Below are 20,044 nucleotides of genomic sequence, written 5' to 3'. Positions count from 1 at the left end.
GACATTCCGATACCTGTTCTTGGCTTAACTCAGGTTTAATTTCCGGTCATGCCCTCCTCGGAGTTTACCCCGCCTTGCCGCTCGACCGGATTGGTGTCTTGGTGGGAATCATGGTGATATGATCCATCGCGCAGATGCAGTGTAGGCAACAGAGGTAGCTGTAATGCAATATGGCTTTGATTAGCCTGTCAGCTAATCACAGGCACGGACGATCGTGTGACACGCACCTTGGCAAGCGGAAGGCGTCCGAAATGGGCCAAGAAGTGAAGAAACGGATTGTCCACGGACGTTCCTCCGTCGAAGCCTCGTCGCACTCCCCTGTTGATCAGGGGTAATATGGATAAATCCCGGGCGGAGATGTCAGGACGCTAAGGCAGGCTATCACTTGCAGGATGGTGTTCACTCCTTCATGCAGGGGATGGGGCTTGGAGGAGCGATGAAGAACAGGTAATAGGTTGAAGAAGTAGAGATGAGGGGAAGGTGACGAAAAGACTCACTACTGCCTGCGATCCCTGCTAGTTAACTAGTCAGTGCTAGTCCCTCCACGTGCCGCTGCCGCACGGGTACCTGAACATTCAGGGTGTCACCTGCCGGCCTCTGGTCTCTGCCTCATGACGCCATTTCTCTGCTCGCATCCACCCTCCTCGATCTATCTCTATAACATAATCGGCCGTCGGACCGAGTCGCCATATTAACAGGAGAGCTGATCGGATGGGCAGTCCGTGCTTTATAGGGCACGGAGGTATATTGGTAGGCTACGTCCATTACCACAACCCCCTTCACTCGAAGGCTAAGGCGACCCTCCCAGAGATCCTCGACGCCTCACAGCTCAAACAAACTTGCTCGAGTCCATATGGAAGATACTCAAAGCCTCGGACACTCGAGTTCCCACAGCCCCAGCTTCCACCGCAACATTCTGGATCCTCTCCTGACTGTCCCGCAACTCTTTCGCTACATCCTTCCATTCCACCCTTCGTTTTGCGATCGTCACCTCGGGGAATGAAGAGTCAATGTCCACCGGCACCAACCGACCGCCTTGCTTGCGAATCTCGCCGTTAACAATGACCGTATCCACGTCGCGCACAGACGAATGCAATACAATAGCCGCGACCGGATGCTTCTCCGCAGCGCAGATCATCCCCGGGCTCTCGCCGTCAAAGACCACCAGATCCGCAAGCTTCCCGACCTCAATCGACCCCAGCTGATCTGCCATGCCGATCGCGCGGGCGCCTTGGATCGTCCCCAGCCGGAAGGCATCTTGCACCGACACGTCCAATGACCGCATATACTTCCCCTGCGCAAGAAGCTTCTCATTCCGGCGGGCGCGCTCACTCTGCAGCGCCAGGCGCATCTGGGTGACGATGTCGCCGGAATTGTTACTATGGCAGTCGATCCCGAGCGCAGTGATGCTCGTGCAGCCATCCTGGAAGCAGACGGGGTTCCCGTGGCCCATTTGCAGTTCGGTGTCGGGGGTGGCGGAGATCCATGCTTTCGCAGCAGAGAGTTTCTCGATGTCGGTGGCCGAGAGGTTATTGCCGTGCGAGAGAAGAATGTCGGGGCCCAGGAGGCCGTAGGCCTCGAGGAGGTCGACCAGGGATCCGTCGCCTATTTTACTTAGTGTCTGCATTCGGAGCCAAGGCGGAAAGATCGGGTTGAGCTTACTGAAATATCCACGCACATAGTGGGTGGTGATCACCTTCACTCCCGCTTTACGGGCACGATCGTACAACGCGACGACCATCTCCTTCGGCAGCATGAACCCGTCAAAAGCCAGACCCAGCTGGACGCGCCCGTCGCCAAACGGCGCCGCTGCGGCCAGCTCCTCGAGTTGTTGGAGGACCCATTCATCGAGCAGGCTGGTGTTCATCTCAATTTCTGGCTTCCACTTCTTGACCGTCGAGGTGGGTGTGTAGCAGAAGATAGATCGGATGCCTGAGGAAGCTGTCGCTGCTATTCCATTTACGGCTGTTGGGCTTGTTAGTTACGACGGCGTGGTAAGCAGGGGGTATAGCAAGCCTTACAATGAGCGGGGGAGACATTCATGTGAGCATGGTCCACCACGGTGGTAGTTCCTGCATCTAAGGCCTCGAGACAGCCTCCCAGCTCTCCCCAGAAGATATCTTCTGGTGTGAAGTTGACCTGTTGCAGGTTTCCTGACGTAATTCAGTATTTGGTTCTCTGCAGAAGAGGCATACTACCCACCCGTGGGCATGTACTCGATCAAGGTATGGTCTGCATGACGTCCCTTGAGCTGGGTCTGCCAGAGGTGGTGATGTGTATCGATAAACCCAGGCGAGATGATCTTCCCGGTGCAGTCGATAACTTGGGTGGATTCGACAGGCGGGCTTATCTGAGGTGCGATCTGCGAGATCTTGGCTCCTTCGATGAGCAGCGAGTGGTTGTGGAGCGGAACGACGTAGTCATTCTGGTCGCCGGAGGGGACCAGAATTGTCGCATTTTGCAACAGGATTGATGACATTTCGTTGTTGGTTCGATCGGGTTGATAAAGTCAACACCCAGGAATCGGCTATCCCTTGGTCGTCTTCGTTGTGATGCTGATCTGGGCCTCAATCCCACGCGCGAACCTGTTTGTTTTATCGGCAGTGTAAATATCTGATCGCCGGTCTAGATGACCGGTGCATTGGTCAGCCTCGGAGCCAAGACGAGCGCGAAACGCGATGCTGACGGGCGGTCCGCGGTGGGTCGACAGGAAGGAGTGGAGCGACGTCATGAGTGAGGGGAAAGCTTCACCTGCTAGGACAGATGATTGATAGCACCATGTTGTATAGAAGATGCATGTAAGGTGAGCATACTGACAAGTGAGTATCGATGATGTAAATTCCAGCAAGATAACCACCACTTGGGCCGTAAGAAGGATAGACGTCACGATGGCCAAGTGCTGATTCCGACTATATATTCTCGTCCGCCCGTGGACGCTGCCCGTGGCTCAAATACAAAAAGAGCCATCAAGCGCTCTAGACAAGGAGGAATACGTTGTATTCTTGAGAAACACCTGTATATTCAAAGAATAGCTTATAAGCAGTGCACAACGAACCCCCCAACGACATATCCCCAGATCTGCAACAGCGAGTGCAAAGCAGCGCCAGATCTGCCGACATCGACCCGACGCGGAGAAGCCATTGCCAGCGAGCCGCACCCTTATCCGCTGACTCAGAATTGACATAAGACAATTTCAGCTTGCCCATTGGCTGAGCCTAGTCACCTGACCGAGACCCCGAGTCCACCAGCAACAAAAGCGCTAATGCAAAGCGGGCTAGCAGTTTGCGCGGGGGCAAATCATGGTGCAATGCTGCACATGCACCGTGCATCTTTCTTCAACAATTCTTCACTAGATCAACTTTGACCCATGAGTACAATCCAAAAAACGAGTAAGATACAAACGAGTAAAGGACGTCCGAGTAATCGGCTGATTAGCTCATCTTCTAATGTAGCAGAGACAACAACCGATCCATACTATGCAACGACACACGTAGATTACAGAGCACTCGTTGGCACTCGGCAGCCTGGAGGACAACCCAGCCGGAAGCAACGGAAGACCCCAAGGCGCTAACATCGGGCCGGAGAATGACAGAACGGGTGAGAGAGAGAGGCGAGGCGGTCTGCAACCCGCAACCCGCAATAGGGGGTTTGTTGCTGTTGCTGCGGTGGCAAAGGTTGGCCTCCCGTCAAGCCACGTGTGGATGTAATAGGGGTAAAGCTGCAGAGCCAGAGACCGAGGGCATCCATGGTGAGGATTTTATGTCTGTGTACGGAGTACTGCATCAGACTCCATACTGTAGTAGGATCAGCAGTGGAAACCCTCCAGTTGGACGATCTCCCGAGGCATGAAGGAAGGGATAACTGATGGGAGGGTCACCACGAACAGACCCAGACCCAGTCTAGAACTACTACTACCAGTACTATCATACCACCACCACGACTAACTACTGTACCAAGCTGATTTAGCATCACAACACAAAACCAACTCCCAACGCCCTCAACACAACCACAACCTTGGAACCCGAGGCGGTGAAGCCGCCGACCTGCCAACCTGCCAATCGGCAACTTCCTCCCCGCATCCGTGCCCCCCAACTGTGCAAGTGAATGTTTACAGAATCGCCCCGATCCGGCAATAAGTGGATCATCGGAGGTGGTAAAATTCCAGAACTAAAATGGCCTCGAGCTGGCGGCGGCGCACAAAACCTCCTTGCGACGGCCAGGGAGTTCATCGCGATTTTTTCTTTCTTTCTTTCTTTTCTTCCCTTCTCTCACACCTCTCGCGACTGCCAATACTCTTCTCCATGACCACCGTCCGCAGCTGAGGATTAAGTGGCACGCTGGTTCTGTCCGCAGAATCGGAGACTCACTCTCCAGAGCAAGCAGATTGCAAAAGACCGCGCAGCTGCATCTTCCACACCCCGTGCAGCAAAATGTCGACTGGAGGCTACCATGTCCAGGAACTCCCCCCGGACCCCAGAATCCTGTCCGGCCTGAAATACCGCGGCTATCTGTACTGTGTGGCGCAAACGGCGGTCTGGACGTTCCAGGCGTATTTCGTGCTGCGGCTGGTGTCGATCCTGAGCTCGCCCGTGCAGACATGGCAGATGTGGGCGACGCTGGCTATCGAGGGGATGTTCGCGCGTGAGTGCACTCCCCACCTAAAACCATCGGATGCGAAACACCACTAACTGCCTCCCAGTGCTATCGCGACAGGACCAGCTCCTCACCGTGGCATCGGGCCGCGCGCCGCCCAACTCGCCGCGCAAGCGCCTCCGTCTGCAAGGCGATGAGAACCTCCCCACCGTCGAAGTCCTGCTGCCCTGCTGCGGCGAGCCCGTCGAGGTGATCCTGGACACGATCCGCGCGGCGTGCACGCTGGACTACCCGGCGACCCGGTTCCGGGTGCGCGTGCTGGACGACGGCGGGTCGGCGGCGCTGCGCTCCGCCGTCACGGAGCTGCAAGCCCGCTGGCCGCACCTGTCGTACCACTCGCGCGGCCGGCAGACGGGCCAGGTGTTCGCGAAATCGGGCAACCTGAACTACGCGCTGCAGACGCTGCAGGCGAAGACGCCGCCGGAGTTCTGCGCGATCTTCGACGCGGACTCGATCGCGGCGCCGGAGTTCCTGCGCGCGACGCTGCCGCACCTGCTGGCGACGCCCGAGGCGGTGCTGGTCACCACGCGCCAGTACTTCTACAACCTGCCGCGCGGGGACCCGTTCTCGCAGTCGCGGCTGCACTTCTACACCTGCCAGAACACGGAGCTGGATCTGCAGCGGCGCGCGATCGACGCCGGGTCCGGGGCGCTGTTCCGGCGGCGCGCCATCGTCGACGCCGGCGGGTACCCGACCTACTCGTTCTCGGAGGACTGGCAGCTGTCGCTGGTGCTGCAGGGCTTGGGCCACGCGACGATCCAGGTGCAGGAGCCGCTGCAGTTCGGGCTCGTGCCGACCTCGCTGGCGGGCCACATCGCGCAGCAGAGCCGCTGGCACATCGGGCACACGCAGCAGACCCGCGTGCTGGTCGCCCCCACCAACGCGACCATGTCCCGCGCGATGCAGTGGGGGATCGTGCTGAACGGGCTGGCCATCACGGGCCGGCTGGTCGCCTTGCTCGCGATCTTCGTGGCGGTGCCCGCTCTCCTCCTCACCGCGCAGCCCCTAATCCCCCCCACCACCCACCTCAAACCCCAGCTCATTCTGGCCACAGCCCACGTGACACTAAGCTGGCTCTTCGCCGCGCTCCAATCCGCGCACACAGACTTCCAAAGCGCCCCCTTCGCCCATCTGGAAAACACCTGGCTCGCCGGACGTAAGTCCCTTTTTCCTACCCCCTCTCCCCCCAACCCCAACCCCAAACCCACTAACAACAAAAAACAGCACACCTCCTTGCCCTCCTCCGCTTCCACCTCATCTCCCCGCGCCCAAAGAAAGGCTCCTTCGTCACCGGCAGCACAACCAACACCTCCAACCGCACCGCCGCGGCCGCCCCGACCTCCCTACAGAACCTGTCCCACAACCTCTGGGACAACGGCATCGGGTTCAGCGCGCTGCTGCTCTGCGCGACGATCAGCGCATTCACCCTCGCCCTGTGGCGGGGTGTCTCCCACCCGCCCTCGCCATCAGTCCTCAAGACCCTGCTCACGGGCGCAGCCTTCCCGCCAATGCTGCACATCACCTTCCTCGTGACGGGCAGCCTCCTCGAGCCGGTGGTGCATCTGCTCGCGCCGCCGGTCTTCCCCGACCGGAACGCGGGGCTGGAGGTTTCGGGAAGCGGGGTGCGCCAGCCCACGGCCGCGGTGAGGGCGGCGTGCGTGCAGCAGCGGAAGTCGATGCCGGGGTTTGTGGGGAGGATGGCGGTTGTGGGGGTCGGGTTGGCGGCGGTGGGGGTCGGGGTTTGGTGGTTGTAGCCCACACGACACTTAGCTGGGGGTGGATGAGATTGGATATGTTGGAGGGGGGAGGGGCAGGTTGCGTAAGTGGGTGGTCTTGGTTTATTGGGTAATTTGGGTATACTGTTTAATAGGCAATCAATAATTTTCAGGTTTGGAGGGTTCGGATGGATGGGAATGTTGGCGGAAGTGAGCTGGAGATTCGGGATGCGGGCGGGTGGACACTGCGATCTTGCTGCCTCGTATCAACTCTAGATCATGACGCATTATGGAAACATGGTCAAGGGGGATGAGGATGAGGGGTTGCACGCTGGTCGCAAATTGCGGTACAACTTTTATGACTTAACCTTGTTCGAGGGACTAAACCATTCCCCACATGAAAGTTATCTGAACAAATTGCAATGGATGTATCGGAACTAATCCTAACTGTTGCATTTCATTATAAACAATTGGCTAAGAATAGTCCGAGCTAGTTCTTAACCAGTATAGATCACACCCTAGTACTACCTAGTACCTGTTGCTGTTATGGTCAAGGATCTCGATGCTATCCTGCCCATCAATGCAGCTCTATGTCCAGCATTACAGGCAAAGCCAACCAGAGCGACAGCATCAATCATCCAGCACCCTCTGGCACCCACCCCACCACTCAAACCGCCCTCGAAATCCCCCATACCACCAGACAAGACCGCCTAAAGAATCTCCGGATTCCGAAACCGTCCCTTCCCCTCCCTCAACCGCCTCCCAAACACCACAATCCCCGCCATCCCCACCACCCCCAACACCGACACACCCCCCAAAACACTCGACCCCCTCCCCACCCCCAGATTCCGATACAAGGGCACCCCGTAATGGATAGACCCCGCCGCCAACGCCGACCGACAGAAGTCGTTCGCCGCGAAGAGACTCGCCGCGTACCGCGGGTACATCTTCGGCAGGTACAGGAACAGACACTGGAAGATGACGAAGACGCCGCCGGTGTAGAGGACCACGCCGATCAGGCTGGGGAACCAGTGGATTTCGCCGGGGCGGGCGGTCCAGCCGAACAGGAAGAGGCCGACGGGGAGGAAGATGGTGGCTGGGAGGGCGGGGAGGAGGTTGCGTTCCGGGGGTGGGGCGGTGTTGTTGTTGTTTTTGCTGTTGTTGCTGTTGTTGATGTTGGGGGGTTCACTGGAAGGGCCGGGTTTGGTTCCATGGTCGGTTGCAGGCGGCCGGGGGGAGAAGATGTACGGCACCAGGATCAGAAAGTACACCGCCGCGGCGAGGACGCATCCCACCAGCACGCTCAGATAGAACAAGGCCAACGTCCCTGTTGAGACCTGGTACCCCTCTAGGTACGCCACGGGAAACGAATCGAAGAAGATGTAGTAGCTCGAGTAGATGAAGGAGGTGTACAGGTTGGCAAAGAGCACCGCGGGGTCCTGCAGGGTGATCTGCACCGGCTTGACGAGGTAGAATTTGAGGCGGGCCCAGGCGCTGATGGTCGCGTCGGTATGGGCAATCCCCCGCCGGAGCCGGACGGTGGGAGCGTACGTCTCCGGCAGCACGAACAGCAACACCCCCACCGGCGCGGACATGCACGCGATCAGCCAGATGGACCAGTGCCACGAGAGCTGGTACACGAGGTGGTCGGTCAGCAACGGGCCCAGCGCCGGCCCGCAGTACGCCGCCGCCGTCCAGAACCCCAACGCGTAGGGGTATTGGGTCTCGTTGAACATGTCGTGCATGCTGGCGGCCCCGTTGGCCAGGCACGGGCTGCCGAAGAAGCCCTGGATCGACCGGAGGAAGACGAACGCGCCGAAATTGTCCACGCTGGCGGCACCCGCCGTGATGGCGATGAAGACCACGAAGCTGCTGAAGTATACCACGGAGCGACCGACGGAGGGGATCTCGCTCATCGGACCCCACAGGAGAGGGCCGGCGCCGTCTAAAGTTGTCAGATGACTCGAAACCTGGAAGAGGTGTATACCTACAGCCCAGAACATAGGCGGATAGCCCGAGCAAAGCCCGCTGTTCGCTCATGCCAAACTGCTTGACCAGCACCGGCACAGCCGACATGTACATCGCGGATCCCGCATAGACCACGAAGCTGACGCAGTGAGTACGAACGAGCACGGCCAGAGATCGAGTCGGCAGACTTACGTATAGGCGTAGATCACGCTGGCGGTGAACACCTTGCGCGACAACGGCCAGTTCTTTGGGTTGGCACTGTGGGCCTCCCAGTCATGGCTGGCTGAAGCGTTCTTGGTTTCTGGGCTAGTAGGTCTCGCAACATTCGCTGATGAAGCATCGTGGTGTGTTGCCCCACGACTGTGACGCAAGGATTGAAGGCAATAGATGATCGGGAGGTCCGACAATGTCTGCAACATGGCTGGTCAACTTGCAGAAACGCTGCGACGGTGTGCGGTTAGACGCACTCCTGAGCGGCGAAACCGAGTATATATGCAACTGATGCACGTCGTACTGTCATTGAGCACCTTTCGATACCTACTTAGTCGACTGTAGGCATCCGCATGGCGAAGGCTCTTCACATCGGAATTCCCCCGCCGCTTGGAATGTGAGCTGGAACCCATTTGCAGATCTGCAACCCGAACAGGTATCATGCAGGATCATGAGCCTGGATGGGAATGTAATTCAACCCAACCAGGGGTTTAACAACTATTCGAGCTTGTTGAAGCCGGATAAGATTAAAGTTGCGAACATGACTCGGAGCGATTCCTCTGACGTCTGAAGCATTCCCGATCAACATGATGAGGGAATCTCCCATGCAGTGGGAGATGTTATGCGCCCGAGAACGAGAGTAGATTCCGTGTGAGGAATGAGAGAGGCGAAGTTAGTCCAGAGTGCGATGATGGCGTCAGAGGGGACATGTGCCATTGTAGGTAGGAAGCCAGCCGGCTAGCAAAGCGAGGATGGACTAGTCATGAGGGAAGCCGGAAGATGGTGGTTGGGATCCGGCCAATTATTTGGTGAATGAGATGTTGATGGGAGTAGAGGGAGAATGAGGTTGATGTTCAGACCAAGGCAACCGCCCGCCGGCTCTGCCTCTAATATCACTAGCACCACAACCACTGGCACCACCACCACCACCAGTACTCACTCACACTCACAGCACTACACACCACAGCACCACCCACCCCAACACCATATCACATTATCCTTCTGAGTCTTGGTACTTACTCCATGGAAGAAGCACGTTCTACCCCGAACATCTTCTCATGCAGACAATGGGATGCAAGTCCCGCCCCAGGCGAGTGGCGACGTTCCACATGGAATCGGTCCGTATGGAATGTCCCAATGTCATACGTGAGGTATGTCATTCATTTGCTGTACGTACTGATTGTCTAGCGGCCAGAATCGACTTCCATCCATCGCTTGGATGCCAATCTCTTTTAGTTCTCAGCACCCACACTCACAACACTTCCCTGCTTCCACCGCGCTTAGCCGACAATAGCACGAGGTCACAATGGGCACATCGGCCGCCGCCATCGCCAGATCCCGGGCCGGCTCGATCAGCCGCGCCTCAGCCAGCTTCTTCTGCCTCACCAGACACTCATGCAACCCATGCAATCCCCAGACATTATTGAGCCGGCCCTTCCGCCGCGGAAACCCCTCCGCCATACCCAGGTCCTCCCGAAACACCCTCTCTGCTTCAGCCACCCGCCCCTGCTCGAGCAACAACCCTCCCAACGCATGTCTGACCGGCTGCATCCATGGCGGCGGATCCCCGTAGGGCAGACCATCCTCCAGCTCGGCCGCGCTCGCCAACGTCTCAAACGCCTGATCCACCTGACCCCGGCGATACTCCAGCTCGCCCTGCAACATCTGCGCGCCCACAGCCAACACATCGACCTGCTTGCTCGGCAGACTCGCGATACGGGTAGTCGGGACCTTCTCCCTGGCCTCATCGAACCGCCGCTGCATCGCCTCCGCCTCCTCCACCCTCCCCAACGCACTCAACGCAATCCCCTTGGCATACAGCACCGTCGCATACGTCGAGCAGTACAGCTCGCGATCGCGCGGCTCCTGCAGCCCAAGAATCTCCTCCCACCGGCCGAACCGCACCAGCACATGCGCGCGGTTCCCCAGGAACGACTCCACCCAGTCCGCGACGGGGGGACTTTTGATCCGCAGCGTCTCCTCCGTCACCAGCCCCTCCAACTGCTGTACGGCCTCCATACTCACAGCGAACTGCCCCGCGATGAGCGCAGAGTACAGCTTCGCGCAGATGTTATGCACGCGGTACGCGACGTACAGCGCGCCACCGACGCCCGCGCCCGTGCGCCCCTCCGCCACGCACCCGGCCACATACGTCTCGTCCGCGCGGATCGCGTCCGAGTTCGACTCCACCGAGCGCCGGTAGTCGCCGACCGCCATGTCGATGTGTGTCGGCATGTGCAGGAGATGGGCGGCGTCGGGCGCTGCGCGCCGCAGCCGGTCCGCGGCCGGCAGCGCGATCTCCGGGTACGGCGACATCTCCATCAGGTGGATGTACAGGTGGCACAGGGTCGGGTTGTGTTGGGCTTTGGGGCCGGTGGCGAACGCGGACTCGATCAGCTGGCGCGCCTCCACCGTGTGGCGCCCGCTGGGTTCCCCCGTCGTCAGGTTCCACAGCCCGCGCGGCGAGATGCACATCAGCGCTTCGATCAGCAGGGCCGTGATGTCGATGTCATCTGGGTGTTCTTTGGAAGCGGTGCGCATGGCGTCCGCGTAGGCTTGATTCAGGCGGGCGAAGTCGATGGGGAAGTTGCTGTCCGTGTCGGAGGCGCCGGTGGATGCGGACCAGTGCGGGAAGCGGGGGAAGAGGGCGGTGATGAGGGCTTTTTCGGCCGCGGTGGTCTTGGTGGAGGGGTCGTTGGCAAGTTCCAGGGCGTGGGTGAGGGCGCCCAGGGCTTTGGTTATGCTCACTGCCAGATCGGCGCGGTCGAAGAAGGCCCACGCTTTGTTGTAGTTGGGGCCCAGACTGTAGGCGATGCCCCAGTGGGCCATGGCGCATTTGGGATCATGTTTGGTGGCAGTCTCGAAGCAGCGCAGGGCTTCCTCGTGGTTGAAGCTGTAGGCCCATTGCCAGCCGCGGGTGAACCAGGTTTGGGCCGCGGGGGAGGTGGTGGTGACTGTGCGGGTGTAGGTGCCTAGATTGTAGTAGACATCGTCGGGTGGGGGGGTCCTAGAGATGTTAGGTCGACAGGACGGTCATAGAGACCGACAGAAGAAAGAAAGGAAAGACTCACGCCATCATGACGGTTGTTCGCAAGATGGAGATGGGAGACGTGGTGTGAGAAGAAGAGTTGTGTTGTGTTGCGGAAGAGAGTCTGGCAAGATAAGCTGGGCTGAACTTATAAGGCGGGAGCGGGGTAAGCAAACGGAAGCAATGCATTGCTCACCTCCCGAGTCGCCGAGCTGCGGGGCTGCTTTAGGAAATGTAGATCCCGCCACTATTGCAGCGATGCATCGCAAGGGATCCGTGCACTGCATCCCTCCATTTGTGGCTCGAGAAAATCGGCGATTGCAGGGGGTGACTGCATATTCATTACACAACAGTACCCCGTAATTGGTAAGTTAGCACTTAAGCATACTGTAGAATTGTCTACCGACTCTCTAGGTTGTTGCAATTCATCGACAATTGGAGCCATCCGGCGCTATGATTATGCTATTGAGCGCACCGATTGCGCAATGCCACACTGATTTCGTGAATCCAAATAGCATAGTCTCAGTGCAGCCGGAGAAAGGTTTTCTGCGATGTCTAGAGAGTAGTGGACATATATGCTTTGAAGTCCAGACTAGAAATAACACTGCGATGATCGGGTGGGACTGTGATGCGGAACCATTTAAACCATCGGCGTCATTTAGGGCCGGGACAGAATAGCATCCCTGGCCCGAGGCAAAGACACCAAGCAAGCACTACCGATTACATTGGAACAAACCATATTATCTGGCTTTTGGAAGGAATCGACGCCACTGGGATGTATTATCTCAGTTAATAAGAAGCAACGTGGTGAATTTAAGTTGGTCAAGATCGATGTTACACAGGGACAACTCTATTCACATACGACAATGATCGAGTTGAATATCAATATAAGGTGAATCACTCGCTGCTGATGAATGTTAGAGTGCCCATCTGGAGTGAACCGTTTCCTCTACCAGCCCTCGAGATGTCTGGAGTGTTTCTTCATCTCACCTTCGAGTCAAACCACCTGCATTTTCTTACAATATCCGTCTTTCAGCTCGGAGGAGAGACGAGTCGGAACAGTCTGAGTAAATTATGATGTCCAAAGCCAACAGAGGTATAGCATCCTTGTCAGACTCCCGTTCTACCTACCTCCGGACCAGGTATGCAGACTTGGATAAAAAATCCCAGGCCAAAGTCCACAGCATAGGATCTACAAGATCGCCGTCGCCGAAACCAGTGACTCCTCGCCAACGGTTGCAGGGTATCCAAGACTAGCCAGCTTGGCGTATTCGGCGTTCTGCAACTACTTGGAGCTTATCCTCTGGGTTGTTACGCCCAACAAGTGAAGAAGAGGGGCGGATCGCAACTGTCTGAATGCTCTTCAATGTCGAAGGTGACCGGGCGGATCTTTTCTTTTGAAGAGATCAAAGACCGAACGGGTCTATGTCCGCCGTGGACATTTGCGGGGTCCTCGTTTGGATGAGCTCCCTTCGAATCCGCCGGTCAGGCGTTTCAGAGCGTTTGTTGTGCGGACAGATAGATTATTCCCTTCCTGGGAACAGAATCCGACAGACCCGAGGCGCAAATGCTGCAACGAAGGAGCTCAGTCCCATCGAAAATGGATCCCTCTTGGCAGTCCTCACCCGGGAGTGAGTGTGCTGTTGTAGTACGATTCTGTCAATCAGCTCAGGCGCAACGCAGCTCTTTAAATACCTGGGACCTATGGACTTGATACCAGATGACTTGGGCACGGATGATAATTGTGTAGGTCGAGACTAAACATCAGCGAATGGAGGTCACGAATGCACGGTATAGAATTCCCATGATGGAAATGTACGAGGTATCCACGCAATGTCTAGATTGTCTGAGGCTATGCAGATAAGCTTAGATCTAGGCTGCCCAACTTGTTGGCTCGTCGATGTCTGCTGATGGCCTCAGATCTAGATTCAAAATACCGATCTGCGGGGGTCCTCCCGAGATCTCGTGCACTGGATACGAGGCCAATTATATACCTTTCTAGCGATGCAGTTGACTAGCACCACCTCAGGGTTTATCTGCGCCTGTTGCGGTGGAAAGAAATGATAGAAACCGATGGCTACCTTACTATGCTTGATACCACAGTTTGGGCAGCTATACTACCGAAGTATGTGCTTTGAGTGGTTCTTCAGCCTGTAGGGGCCCTATTATCACTCAGAACCAATGTCATCTATGGTCAGTGGCCATCACGATGCACAGGTGGGGTCTTCTCCGCTCGGTGTCGCCACTCCAGATCCCTAGATCGCTCACGTGTTCCAGCAACCCGATCGATAAATAGTGTTTTCGAATCTCAGCATCAAGGTCAGGGTTGGCTTCTTGGTTTTCTGGTCTAACGGAATCTGTCTCACAAAGCTACAGCCTTCACATAAGTAGTACTTGGATTTGTGCTTGACTGATCGACTGAAATGACTAGAGTGATCCTTGCTGCTGAAGATATCAAGTGCGTCTAGCCAGTTAGCGTATCGGATTGAGTAAAACCGATTGCAACGAGTTAAGTTCGGCTGGACTAGGGTGAAAGAGGCTTTCGATTAAGGGAGTGGAGAGTGAGGCCGGTCATTCCGGCACGGTTCAGGCGATACCCTAGTCTCGATGGCATTGCTCTAGCAGGGTTAGGGGGCAGCATTGCTGGTAACCTCATCTAGTACAGTCATCATGGTCATAGTCCACGATCTTGTCCAGATACCAGCATAGGGATGATAGCGTGAGATCGTGAGAGGGGCTCCCCGGGAACAAAGGCAAACGTGGGCTGTCTTACGTTACCCAGCCGAGGAACCCTGTATAATAATTCTAGTTGGGTTTGCAATTCTACTAGCATCTAGAAGCGTGAATCTTGTTCTTCCAGTATAGTAAGAAGGTGCTCACGGGTCCCGAGTCTGTTCAATATTCTAGTGTTGTGGTAATGATGAAACTGATTAGACTGAGACTAGTCGGCTATGGAACATGAATGGTACTCGCAATGGTCAAGAAAATATTCTCAGATGAGCCTCTTCGTAGGCATCGCTGCGTGTGTTGTGTGAGGCATCTCCGTCTCTGCCCCATCCTAGTTCTGCGCCGCAAATACTGCTCGAGCAAGCCCCAGACGCCATTTTTGGCCGCTGCTCAGGGCAATGCCATTGGACCCTATTACCGAGTGATCCTCATCTGGCAGGCTGTTGATATGTTGATATAAGAAATTCCCTCGCGCCGCAAAAAGTCACAGTTTCTGAAGAACCAAATAGTACCCCAAGGAAGATGATGCCACGAACGAGGAAATCAAAGGGTTGAGTTCTATACAGTAAGATAATCAATAAACTGGAGAAGAAACGCGTCACAAGGAGATCACCCAAATTGAAGTCGCAAAAGAAAGAAGTGGATCCTCCGCCGTAGGCGATGCTGATTTGAGACAAGAGAGGCTCGCTATTGAAATCAACAACGGGCTTATGCTACAAGGTTGGACAGCTATCTTTTACCAACTGCAACAGAAATCATGCCTCCTCGATTTTGCTAGCTGCAGACAGTAGTCTAAGACTGACGTAGTCTATTAATACAAGAATGATATACTCCCTATCCAAAAACATATACGTGCAAAACAAGAAATAAAAAGAGCCCGGGATACAAACGGTCGACTGTGTTATCAACTCGGCTCGGGTAGAAGATGTTGTCATTGAAGTCCATGCGTTTGCGTCTCCACTAGAAGTCTGAAAAGCATAGCTCAACATTCCACTCAACACTAGAACAGATACTGTGGATTTTCTGCCTGCAGCATGGCGCACTTCCCAATTGAACCGGCACAAAGATCGAACTCTTACAACTGATGACGAGAATTCCATGGGAACCGCAAACACCACTCAACTACTGGGCCAGAGCGCAGTCGAGTGATATGCCTCTCTCCTTGACAAGTGCTACATCAGCCCGGACCAGCAGTAGGCGCAATAACAGTGGGGATCGGGGCTGAACGTACCTGCAATGCTTGGCTCTGGTTGGCTGCACAACAGGCAGACTGAAGGCAGCGGTCGAAACTCTGCTCGCAGGTCTCGTTACTGGGGTAATCAACGCCTTGGTGATGTTAGTCATGATAGCAGTGAACACTCTCAGGACACTTGAAAGGTGCAGCAAGGGACGGAGGTGAATTTACACAAGGTACCCACCCCTGCGCCAACGGGCGCGCCGTTCCCGTAAGTGTCGAGAAGGCCGGGGATCGGCGAGGAGAGATTGTCGGCAGCATAGACGTTTCGACAGCAGCGTAGGGTTCCGGGGCAAGACTGGGCCGCGACCATTAGTCGCGTGTAATTGAGAGAGAATAGAGGGACTAGAAGGATGGGCCGCATGCTAGCAGTGTTACCAAGGGTGAGGAAGATCAATTGAGAAGAGGAATTTTCAAAGATGGATGCAATGGGGAGACAGACCCCTTGCCAGAAATGTGCTGATCCTCTTCGATTAAGTGCTACGTACTGAGGTTGTCGGCCTGTCAGTGATATCACCTCACCCTGCTGTCATATGATAGAATCGATGCGATTTTGAGGGTATGTCTTCGGCGGTGATCCACAGTAGTCTATGCCGTAATCTCTGAGATCGAACTCTATTCTCTGACTCTGATGGCATGAGATGATGCGGGCGTATGCTTCCAGTGCTCCAGTACTGACTACCACGGGTCATGAACAAAGGTCATAACTGTTTACGGAGGGAGGGGGACAGACATGGCCCACCTTGTTCTATTCATCACTCTGGAGCTGGGATACCCACTGGGTCTGGCCCGGACTGCTTTCAGGACATGTAATCTTGAGATGCAGTCAATCTAAACCGCAATTCCATGCAGGCTAGATTACGACATGAGTCCAGAATTCCAGTCGTGACGTGTACGATCTTTCCTATCCCTATCTCATTGGGGAAATTGCAAATACTTAACCAACTCTGTCTCCAGCTCCACGTTGAGTGCTCCCTTATCTAAAGTAAACATTATCGTTTCTCACTTAGAGCCAACAGCCATCGTGCCATTCTTTTATCCCCTACAGTCCAAGATGGTCTTTTCGCATTACATCGCCGCCAGCCCTTACAGTGCTGGCGACAGTGTCCCGTACTGGGTGTGGTTGTTCATCTCGGCCGATCGCAACACCGCCGACAACTGCTTCCGGATCCTCCAGGAAAACCTAGGCCGGACGCTGAAGGTCCCCAGGGGACCGACCTATGGTGATCGACACTTTACACCGCAGGCCATCACGCGTGCGTCACCGCGGTTCTGGACGGTGCAGATCGGCGAGAACAACCTCGAAGCCTTCAGTGGACTGGGGGCGGCGGTGGCGCTCACCTCCGACACCGGCGAGACTGATTCCGTGTTCCACCCCATCAAGGGCAAGATGCTCTGCTACTGGATGGGGGCCTACAGCAACGGCATGTCGCGCGTTCTGCCGGAGCTGGGCCATGGCGACCGGGAGTTCGACACGCTGTCGGGCTACAGCTTCTTCGTGCGGCGCCGGGGCTACACCACCAGCTACTGGTACTGCGACGGCAGCATGATCTACCTGTCCGACACGAAGCGGTCACGCTTCACCATCACCATCACCGACGCCGCGGGCACCCCCTGGACCCCTAAGGCCAAGGAGCGCGTGCCCCTCATCTACTCCGACCACGTCGCCATTTCCTGGTCCACCGCCAAGGGCAAGTCGCTGCGCGTGGGACTCGACGACCAAGACGATGGTCTGATTGTCACCGGCGGCGACCAGCAGATCTTTACCTTCCGCGACTTTAGCGGCCGGTTCTACCTGCGAGACCGCGATGTTCTGCACGAACAGACCCATACCACCGTGCAGGGGGTCTGTTGGTCGGATCGGGTGGCCTTTGAGGACAGTTTTGAGGTCTGTTACGGTAGTCACGCAGATGAGTATCTGTGAGGGGGAATGACCTCGAGGCAAGCAAGGGGCGGGGGATTTGGAGACTGCAATCTTCGTGTCACAGTCCTGTATTGTTTTGGCATTCTTAAAAGCCACAAACATGTGATGACGGTACAGGTCACGGTTTTTGGTAACCAAAAAGTTCCTTCGGTTAGGCTTGGTCAGACACTGGTGCCCAAGTTGGGGAACTGCCGCTTAAGTCGCGCGAAGTTAGGCCAAGCTTGGTGTAGTAAAGCAGCGAAGAGAAATTGCCTTATATCCATAGGGGTTCCGTATCTTGAGACATTCCCTATTCCCGAATGAAGTACGGAGTAGTAGCGTGTAGTATCTGGACATTTCATTGGATGAGGCGACATTCCACAAATTTAAAATAGCACCTGGGGTCGTCCCGAACGAGGGAAGTAAGGAGTGCGGCATACACACATACATAATTTAGTACTGTACATTTCGCCCTTCTCCTGGGGCTGGGAGCCTGCCCCGAAATGCCCCACATCATTCTTCTCGAGATGAATTCTGTGGCTTTTTTTTCTTTTTGAAGTTTCGGTGGGAAAGCCTATATTTAACCAAGTTCGATGACAGCCGCTGTCAACCTGTCACCACTAGAAATAGCCAAGCAAGCAGATAGACAATGGGGGAAAAGAACTCAGTTAGTGTTATTTTTTTTTGTTGAACAAGAAGAGAAAGCCAAAAGAAAGGAAAACTTAAGAGAGAACAGAAGATGAAAAAAAAACAGTAAAGGATTCCTCATTTTAGACAATCGTCCGCACCGTGACATAGTTCCGGGCATTCCGTACGACAAGCCCTAACCTGACAACACCACTACAATTCATCAGCAGCAACCTTTCCATTTCCCGGAGGCCTAACTCCCCACCCACAACTGTTGTAGTGACTCTTCGTGTCGCAAGGAACCTCAGTGAGGATCACTGGGAAACATGTCTGCGGGCTGCCGGGGAGGAAGGTAATGCCTGGAGTATCACTGGAGCAGGCCGCCCCAACCCCTCCGCCTGATCCGCCCAGACAGTAGGAGCCCAGCCCCCATTTAGTCAGGCTGAACTTACCAGCACTCTGGAAATCTGTGGTCTGAGAGATGTGCCGTCCGTTCGATGACCCGTCAACCCAGACACCTCCGTTGAAGGTGTCCCGCAGATAACAAGTGTCGCTGGGGTTGACGGATTTATGGGAGGAACTACAGCTCTGCTCCGTACAGACCTGGAAGCGGCCCATGAGACGATGGCCGTCCGGTAGCGCGAAGGAGTATTCGCCCTTTTCTCCGAGGGACAGGTACTGCCCATTCTGACGGGAGATCAAGTAGCATTTGCCTAACCCGAGTGGGCTCCAAGGTTAGTGCGCCGCTCCCATACCTATACCATTCTACCGGAAAAGAGAAAGCCCCTACGTACCTGGATCCACCCCGGACGGACACTCCACCGGAGGCTGGCAGCCCCCCTTCTCCCCTTCGACCATTCCGTCAGGACACACACATTTTCCCGCGACGAGATGTTTGCCTTGGGGACAGGTCTGCGGCGGCTGGCAGTCCCCTTGGGGGCCCTCGACCATGCCCTCCGGACAGATACATTTGCCCGCGACGAGGCGTTTGCCTTGGGGGCAGGTCTGCGGCGGCTGGCAGTCCCCCTTGGGGCCCTCGATCATGCCCTCCGGGCAGACACATTTGTTGTCGACTCGCGTCTTCCCACCCGTACACTCCGCGCACTTGCCTGCCGTGTAGATGTTGCCGGTGGGACAGCAGCGGTAATCGCCCTGGCCGGAGGGTCCCGCCAACTCGTGGCCGTCGGCACAGCAGTCCCAGGCGGTTTTGGGGCTCCCCAGCAGGTGCGTGCCGTAGGTGCAGCAAGCAAAGTACTTTTTCGGAGGCAGGTCCAGGATGGAGGGTACCGCGTTGCTGTCTTTGCACTTTTGGGTTGTCTGGCAGGAGAGGGACGGCGGGCAGTCGGCGTCCTCGAAGGTGATGGAGTGGCCCGTGATGTTGGCATTGGGCTTGATCTCGAAGACGATCAATCCCCCATTCGTGTTGGCTTGGAGCGCAAGACCTAAAGCAGTCTGAAGGACCAGCGCCCCGGTGGCCAGGAGAAGATGCATATTCATTGTTCTTCGTGCGCCGAATGAGGAGTCCTGAGAGGGGACAAATCAATGGACAATGATTGAGGGTTAGATTTGCAGTGGAGGTCGACGATCAGTGCTTTGGATGTGAAGCGGCCTTTGTAGCTCTCTGCTCTTTTTCTTCTTCTTGTGACGGTAGGATGTGTTGGCGTATCCTGGTTGGGCCCTAGGGGGGGAGGGGACCGGGGTGGAGTGGGAGGCCTCTCTCCGCGTACAATAGCAGAAATAAAATGTCGTTGACGTCTTGACCTACGTCTCTTTCCCATATGCCTCCAGGTGGGGTGCGTGGCATCGGGCATCCTCGTTCGATGACAGTGGCACCTTACTGGTAGACCTAACTAACCGAAAGACTCGTAGTGGTCATCCCACCCTCACGTTTCCAGTACAAGCCATCTGTTGTCGCATTCAGCTGCCACATTTCATGCTGCATTACACAGCGGTTACTTCGAGACCTTCCGTAAACGGCG

The 20,044-nt window shown here is 55.9% G+C and overlaps 7 protein-coding genes across 7 annotated transcripts; 2 read left to right on the top strand and 5 right to left on the bottom strand.

Annotated features, from left to right (window-relative positions):
• Nucleotides 1-829: 829 nt before the first annotated feature.
• Nucleotides 830-2,479, bottom strand: BO72DRAFT_461081 (Metallo-dependent hydrolase; the record flags this gene model as incomplete). Its single annotated transcript, XM_040946503.1, has 4 exons — nucleotides 830-1,605; nucleotides 1,663-1,965; nucleotides 2,022-2,153; nucleotides 2,203-2,479. 4 exons carry the CDS (start codon nucleotides 2,477-2,479, stop codon nucleotides 830-832), a joined length of 1,488 nt encoding a protein of 495 aa, XP_040798632.1.
• A 1,546-nt stretch (nucleotides 2,480-4,025) lies between these two features.
• Nucleotides 4,026-6,407, top strand: BO72DRAFT_434709 (glycosyltransferase family 2 protein; the record flags this gene model as incomplete). The annotated part of the gene is made up of 3 exons (XM_040943249.1): nucleotides 4,026-4,641; nucleotides 4,700-5,809; nucleotides 5,878-6,407. Exons 1-3 carry the CDS (start codon nucleotides 4,431-4,433, stop codon nucleotides 6,405-6,407), a joined length of 1,851 nt encoding a protein of 616 aa, XP_040798631.1. The 5' UTR covers nucleotides 4,026-4,430.
• Nucleotides 6,408-7,078: 671 nt separating this feature from the next.
• Nucleotides 7,079-8,755, bottom strand: BO72DRAFT_461079 (MFS general substrate transporter; the record flags this gene model as incomplete). The annotated part of the gene is made up of 3 exons (XM_040946502.1): nucleotides 7,079-8,313; nucleotides 8,360-8,475; nucleotides 8,529-8,755. 3 exons carry the CDS (start codon nucleotides 8,753-8,755, stop codon nucleotides 7,079-7,081), a joined length of 1,578 nt encoding a protein of 525 aa, XP_040798630.1.
• Nucleotides 8,756-9,465: 710 nt separating this feature from the next.
• BO72DRAFT_409795 (TPR-like protein) lies at nucleotides 9,466-11,679 on the bottom strand. The gene is made up of 2 exons (XM_040942412.1): nucleotides 11,618-11,679; nucleotides 9,466-11,553 (listed from the first exon to the last, which is right to left on the bottom strand). Exons 1-2 carry the CDS (start codon nucleotides 11,623-11,625, stop codon nucleotides 9,786-9,788), a joined length of 1,776 nt encoding a protein of 591 aa, XP_040798629.1. The 5' UTR covers nucleotides 11,626-11,679; the 3' UTR covers nucleotides 9,466-9,785.
• A 3,500-nt stretch (nucleotides 11,680-15,179) lies between these two features.
• On the bottom strand, nucleotides 15,180-15,942 carry BO72DRAFT_450503 (uncharacterized protein). The gene is made up of 3 exons (XM_040945270.1): nucleotides 15,707-15,942; nucleotides 15,533-15,627; nucleotides 15,180-15,462 (listed from the first exon to the last, which is right to left on the bottom strand). The coding sequence occupies exons 1-3, from the start codon at nucleotides 15,897-15,899 to the stop codon at nucleotides 15,424-15,426; spliced, it is 327 nt and encodes a 108-aa protein (XP_040798628.1). The 5' UTR covers nucleotides 15,900-15,942; the 3' UTR covers nucleotides 15,180-15,423.
• Nucleotides 15,943-16,492: 550 nt separating this feature from the next.
• BO72DRAFT_450501 (uncharacterized protein) lies at nucleotides 16,493-17,818 on the top strand. Its single transcript, XM_040945269.1, has one exon. It carries the CDS (start codon nucleotides 16,590-16,592, stop codon nucleotides 17,457-17,459), a length of 870 nt encoding a protein of 289 aa, XP_040798627.1. The 5' UTR covers nucleotides 16,493-16,589; the 3' UTR covers nucleotides 17,460-17,818.
• A 277-nt stretch (nucleotides 17,819-18,095) lies between these two features.
• On the bottom strand, nucleotides 18,096-19,736 carry BO72DRAFT_434697 (uncharacterized protein). The gene is made up of 2 exons (XM_040943248.1): nucleotides 18,860-19,736; nucleotides 18,096-18,778 (listed from the first exon to the last, which is right to left on the bottom strand). The coding sequence occupies exons 1-2, from the start codon at nucleotides 19,560-19,562 to the stop codon at nucleotides 18,279-18,281; spliced, it is 1,203 nt and encodes a 400-aa protein (XP_040798626.1). The 5' UTR covers nucleotides 19,563-19,736; the 3' UTR covers nucleotides 18,096-18,278.
• Between the last annotated feature and the right edge of the window lie 308 nt (nucleotides 19,737-20,044).

The sequence above is a fragment of the Aspergillus fijiensis genome (genome assembly GCF_003184825.1).
Source record: "Aspergillus fijiensis CBS 313.89 unplaced genomic scaffold BO72scaffold_46, whole genome shotgun sequence".
Classification (NCBI taxonomy): domain Eukaryota; kingdom Fungi; phylum Ascomycota; class Eurotiomycetes; order Eurotiales; family Aspergillaceae; genus Aspergillus; species Aspergillus fijiensis.
The sequence above is the reverse complement of the archived record's forward strand: the minus strand, read 5'-3'. Positions and strand labels throughout refer to the sequence as shown.